The following is a 6255-nucleotide window of genomic DNA, read 5'->3' as shown; positions in this document are numbered from 1 at the left end:
GAGGAGGAAGAGTGGAGGAGGAAGGGGAGGGTGGAGGAGGAAGAGGAGGAGGTGGAGGAGGAAGGGGAGGAGGAGGAAGGGGAGGAGGAGGGTGGAGGAGGAAGGGGAGGAGGAGGGTGGTGGAGGAAGGGGTGGAGGAGGAGGAGGAAGAGGAGGGTGGTGGAGGAAGAGGAGGATGGTGGAGGAAGAGGAGGGTGGAGGAGGAAGGGGGAGGGGAGGAGGAGGAAGGGGAGGAGGGTGGAGGCTACAGGGCGTGTCTAGTCGTCGTAGTCCATCCTGGGCCGGGGCTTGTTGGCCGGCACGCTGGGCGGTCTGTCGCGGTCGTCCCTGCGGTGGTCGTCGTCGCGGCGGCGGTCGTCGTCGTCGTCGTAGCGATCCCGGTCGTCCCTGCGTTGGTCGTCGTCGCGGCGGCGGTCGTCGTCGTAGCGATCCCGGTCGTCCCTGCGGTCGTCGTCGTAGCGTTCGCGCCGGTCGTCGTCGTGGTCGCGCCGCCGGTCGTCGTTGTTGTCGCGGTCTCTGCGCCGGTCGTCGTAGTCGCTACGGCGGTCGTACTCCTTCTCGCTGCGCTCCTCGTAGCGGCTGCTGTCGTCGCTGTAGACGCGCTCACGCGGGGGGGGTCCGCGGTCCGGTCCGACGCTGCTCGCACGGTCGTCGTTGTTGTAGTAGTCGCTACCGCCACCGCCACCGTTCTCCACGGCGGCGCCGGGGTCCTTGTTGTTGTCGTCCACGTCCTCCTGAGGCACCCTGAGGACGCGGCCACAAGACACGGAGAGAGCGGCGGTGAAGGGGGGGCGTGTGGGGTGTGTGTGTGTGTGTCGGGCGTGTGTGTCTGCGTGTGGGGTGTGTGTGTGTGTCGGGCGTGTGTGTGTGTGGGGTGTGTCGGCGTGTGTGTGTGGGGTGTGTCGGGCGTGTGTGTGTGGGCCGTGTGTGTGTGTGTGTGGGGCGTGTGTGTGTGTGTGTCGGGCGTGTGGGGCGTGTGTGTCTGCGTGTGGGGTGTGTGTGTGTGTGTCAGGCGTGTGTGTGTGTGTGTCAGGCGTGTGTGTGTGGGGTGTGTCGGGCGTGTGTGTGTGTGTGGGGTGTGTCGGGCGTGTGTGTGTGGGGCGTGTGTGTGTGTGTGGGGGGCGTGTGGGGCTTGTGTGTGTGTGGGGGGTGTGTGTGGGGCGTGTGTGTGGGGGGTGTGTGTGGGGCATGTGCGTGTGTGTGGGGTGTGTGTGTGCGTGTGTGTGTGGTGTGTGGGGCGTGTGTGTGTGTGTGGGGGGTGTGTGTGGGGTGTGTGGGGCGTGTGTGTGTGTGTGGGGTGTGTGTGTGCGTGTGTGTGTGGTGTGTGGGGCGTGTGTGTGTGTGTGTGTGTGGGGTGTGTGTGTGTGTGTGTGTGTGTGTGTGTGTGGGGTGTGTCGTACCCCATGGCGTACTCCTCCTGGCCTCCCTTCTTCTTCTTGCAGCAGCAGCAGTAGATGATGATGATGAGGATCACCAAGGCAACCACGCCCACCACCGCCCCGATGATGCCGCCCGTGGAGCCCAGACGCATGGACGCTACAGAGGGGGGGGGGGGGGGGGGGGGTTATATACATATCGAGTGAAATGCAACGTCAAGACAAATTTTTGTTGTTGTTGAGTTAGGGTCAGGGTGGAGTCAGAGGTCAGTTGGGGTATTCATTGATCTAAAAAATATTTTTGACACAATCAACCATGACATATTAATCAATAAACTGGAAGGATATGGTATCAGGGGACATTGGGGTAAAGGTTATTTAAGTAAGAGACAGCAGTCTGTGAAGCTGAGTAACTTCTGCTCTACTTCTGTCTTACGTGGCGTGACAGCCAGGGTGAGGATGGGTCAGAGGTCAAGGTTCAGGTCAGGGTTAGGGGTCAGGGTTAAGGTCAGGGGTGTCTTACGTGGCGTGACAGCCAGGGTGAGGATGGGTGAGAGGTCAAGGTTCAGGTCAGGGTTAAGGTCAGGGGTGTCTTACGTGGCATCACAGCCAGGGTGAGGTAGGGTCAGGGGTCAGAGGTGTCTTACGTGGCATCACAGCCAGGGTGAGGTTGGGTTAGGGGTCAGGGTTAGGGGTTAGGGGTCAGAGGTGTCTTACGTGGCATCACAGCCAGGGTGAGGTAGGGTTAGGGTCAGGGTTAGGGGTCAGGGGTCAGAGGTGTCTTACGTGGCATCACAGCCAGGGTGAGGTAGGGTTAGGGGTCAGGGTTAGGGGTTAGGGGTCAGAGGTGTCTTACGTGGCATCACAGCCAGGGTGAGGTAGGGTCAGGGTTAGGGGTCAGGGGTCAGAGGTGTCTTACGTGGCATCACAGCCAGGGTGAGGTTGCAGGAGGCAGAGCGGATCTTATTGCGCGAGGTGCAGACGTAGTAACCTGACGTTTCCTTGGTGACGTTGTAGAGCGACAGGATACCTCCCTCTGGACACACACACACACACACACACACACACACACACACATTTTAGACATTTAGCAGACACCTTTATCCAAAGCGACGTAAGTGAATGAATCAAACAAAACAGTTGTTTTTTCAAATGAAATCCTCAACATGCTCACTTGATCCAATCCCAACATGAAAGGAAAGCAAGATAATTCTGTTCACTGAAATTTCAGGCCAATATCTAACCTTCCATTTCTAAGTAAAATCTTTGAGAAAGTGATTTTCAGACAACTTACTGATTTTCTTAGCAAAAACATTTTATTTGAGAAGTTTCAATCAGGTTTTCGTTCTAACCACCGTACTGAGACTGCATTAGTAAAGGTTGTAAACCATATCAGACTTATCATAGATGCTGGTGGTGTATCATTTCTGGTCTTGTTAGATTTGAGTGCTGCTTTGGATACAGTAGATCACACTATTCTAATACATCGTTTAGAAAACTGTGTCGGCCTCTCAGGACTTGTATTAGAGTGGTTTAAATCTTATCTAGCTGGTAGGCATTTCTCTGTTGTCCTGGGAGACTCTGTTTCTGATAATGTTGACATCACATGTGGGGTCCCTCAGGGGTCTATTCTTGGTCCCTTGCTCTTCTCCCTGTACATGATCCCATTAGGTGGAATCATCAGAAAACATGGTGTACATGTTCATAGTCAGGGTTCAACAGTAACACCGTTTCCCTTGCCCGGACCAAGTAAAACTTTCGCGGGGTTTATTTGCGCGACGCTGCTGGATCCCGGATCTGTTTACCTGTGTGCAGGAAGAACAACAGACGGCGCAGGCGCCAGACCAGACTAGATGATCGTGGAGTGAAGATATTATCAAAGCGTACGGGTGATCGACAGGCGAGTACGCTTTGATAATATCTTCACTCACGATCATCTAGTCTAGTCTGGCGCCTGCGCCGTCTGTTGTTCTTCCTGCACACAGGTAAACATATCCAGGATCCAGCAGCGTCGTCAGGCTCGCGCAAACAAACCCGGCGATGCTCCGGGCAAGTAAAACGGCGTTACTGTCGAACCCTGCATAGTTATGCTGATGATACTCAGCTGTGGGGGGGGGGGGGGTCGGGGTCAGGGTGAGTTACTGTCGGTGGTCCTGGGGGGGGTCAGGGTGACTTACTGTCTGTGGTCCTGGGGGCGGCGGCGCGCGGCGCGTTGCGGACGTCCCTGCTCTGCCAGGTGTAGGTGGGGGGGGGCGAGCCCTCGGCCGACAGGCAGGTGAGGTTCAGGTTCTGGCCGTACTCTGCGGTGCCCTGGACCTTACACACGGGGGTGGAGGGGGCCACTGTGGGGGGGGGGGGGGGGGGGGAGGGGAGACACACCTTACAAACACATCTACACTTAGACCCACCAGGGCCAGCGCTAACCCAGTCCTAACCCAGTCTAACCCAGTCTAACCCAGTCTAACCCAGTCCAGACCCAGTCTAACCTAGTCTAACCCAGTCTAACCCAGTCCAGACCCAGTCTAACCCAGTCTAACCTAGTCTAACCTAGTCTAACCCAGTCTAACCTAGTCTAACCCAGTCCAGACCCAGTCTAACCCAGTCTAACCTAGTCTAACCCAGTCTAACCCAGTCCAGACCCAGTCTAACCTAGTCTAACCCAGTCTAACCCAGTCTAACCTAGTCTAACCCTGTCTAACCTAGTCTAACCCTGTCTAACCTAGTCTAACCCAGTCTAACCTAGTCTAACCCAGTCTAACCCAGTCTAACCCAGTCTAACCTAGTCTAACCCTGTCTAACCTAGTCTAACCCAGTCTAACCTAGTCTAACCTAGTCTAACCCAGTCTAACCCAGTCTAACCCAGTCTAACCCAACTCCACCAGTCTAACCCAGTCTAACCTAGTCTAACCCAGTCTAACCTAGTCTAACCCAGTCTAACCCAGTCTAACCTAGTCTAACCCAGTCTAACCCAGTCTAACCTAGTCTAACCTAGTCTAACCTAGTCTAACCTAGTCTAACCCAGTCTAACCCAGTCTAACCCAGTCTAACCTAGTCTAACCCTGTCTGACCTAGTCTAACCCAGTCTAACCTAGTCTAACCTAGTCTAACCTAGTCTAACCCAGTCTAACCCAGTCTAACCCAGTCTAACCCAGTCTAACCCAGTCTAACCCAACTCCACCAGTCTAACCCAGTCTAACCCAGTCTAACCCAGTCTAGCCCAGTCTAACCTAGTCTAACCCAGTCTAACCCAGTCTAACCCAGTCTAACCCAGTCTAACCCAGTCTAACCTAGTCTAACCTAGTCTAACGCAGTCTAACCTAGTCTAACCCAGTCAAACCCAGTCTAACCTAGTCTAACCCAGTCTACCCTAGTCTAACCCAGTCTAACCTAGTCTACCCTAGTCTAACCCAGTCTAACCTAGTCTAACCCAGTGTAACCCAGTCTAACCTAGTCTAACCCAGTCTAACCCAGTCTAACCCAGTCTAGCCCAGTCTAACCCAGTCTAACCCAGTCTAACCCAGTCTAACCCAGTCTAACCCAGTCTAACCTAGTCTAACCTAGTCTAACCTAGTCTAACCTAGTCTAACCCAGTCTAACCTAGTCTAACCCAGTCTAACCCAGTCTAACCCAGTCTAACCCAGTCTAACCCAGTCTAACCTAGTCTAACCCAGTCTAACCGAGTCTAACCCAGTCTAACCCAGTCTAACCCAGTCTAACCCAGTCTAACCTAGTCTAACCCAGTCTAACCCAGTCTAGACCCAGTCTAACCCAGTCTAACCCAGTCTAACCCAGTCTAACCCAGTCTAACCTAGTCTAACCCAGTCTAACCCAGTCTAACCCAGTCTAACCCAGTCTAACCCAGTCTAACCTAGTCTAACCTAGTCTAACCCAGTCTAACCCAGTCTAACCCAGTCTAACCTAATCTAGCCTAGTCTAACCCAGTCTAACCCAGTCTAACCCAGTCTAACCCAGTCTAACCCAGTCTAACCTAGTCTAACCTAGTCTAACCTAGTCTAACCTAGTCTAACCCAGTCTAACCCAACTCCACCAGTCTAACCCAGTCCTAACCCAGTCCAGGTCTTACCCAGGACCACCAGGCGGGTGATGGCAGACAGCTTGCCCTCGTCGTCCTTGGGTATGGAGACGCGACACTCGAACACGCGGTTGTCCTTCAGGGTGATGGAGGACAGCTTCAGGTTGGCCACGCCCTTGGCCATGTCCTTCTCGATGGTGGCCCGGCCCTCGTACTTGGACCCCACGTCCAGGATCCCCGTGGAGTAGTAATTCATCACTAGCAACTAGGGAGGGGGAAGGGGGGGGGGGGGGGGGGGAGAGGAGGGAGGGGAGAGAGAGAAACTTAGTTGTTTTCATGTCTCAGTGTTACCCTGGTGGAGAGTGTAGAACCAGGAGAGAGAGAGACAGAGAGAGAGAGAGAGAGAGAGAGAGAGACAGAGAGAGACAGAGAGAGAGACAGACACAGAGAGACAGAAACAGACACAGAGAGAGAGAGAGAGACAGAGAGAGAGAGGGAGAGAGAGACAGAGAGAGAGACAGAGAGAGAGACAGACAGACAGACACAGAGAGACAGAAACAGACACAGAGAGAGAGAGAGACAGACAGACAGACAGACAGAAACAGACACAGACAGACAGCAGTCTGTCTCACCTCTCTGTCACCAGGGTTGTCCCCTTCTGAGGTCCAGGTGATCACTATCAGGCTGTTGGTGGGGTTCTTGGGGATGAACTTGCAGGGCAGTGTGATGTTGTCTCCCCGCGCAAACTCATACTCGGCCTTCCCTATGCTCACCTGCAGGGCCATGGACCCTGTCACCACTGTCAGGGGGGGAGTCGAGAGGTTAGTTAAGGCCAAGGGGGGGGGG

General features: G+C 54.5%; 1 protein-coding gene across 1 annotated transcript in view; it reads right to left on the bottom strand.

The window, feature by feature from the left end:
- Positions 1-257: 257 nt before the first annotated feature.
- The window catches only part of gpa33a (glycoprotein A33 (transmembrane), paralog a), a gene marked incomplete at both ends in the record, with an annotated part of 11646 nt that continues 5648 nt past the window's right edge, over positions 258-6255 (bottom strand). Inside the window, 6 exons of the mRNA XM_080539842.1 lie at positions 258-744; positions 1401-1536; positions 2296-2412; positions 3554-3718; positions 5461-5674; positions 6042-6208. Of these exons, the coding sequence (XP_080395968.1) occupies positions 258-744; positions 1401-1536; positions 2296-2412; positions 3554-3718; positions 5461-5674; positions 6042-6208 (1286 nt within the window). The remainder of the gene's footprint in view (positions 745-1400; positions 1537-2295; positions 2413-3553; positions 3719-5460; positions 5675-6041; positions 6209-6255) is intronic.

The sequence above is a fragment of the Nansenia antarctica genome (genome assembly GCF_963989245.1).
Source record: "Nansenia antarctica genome assembly, chromosome: 9".
Lineage (NCBI taxonomy): Eukaryota > Metazoa > Chordata > Actinopteri > Argentiniformes > Microstomatidae > Nansenia > Nansenia antarctica.
Note: the sequence above shows the minus strand (reverse complement) of the source record. Positions and strands in the feature narration are given on the sequence as shown.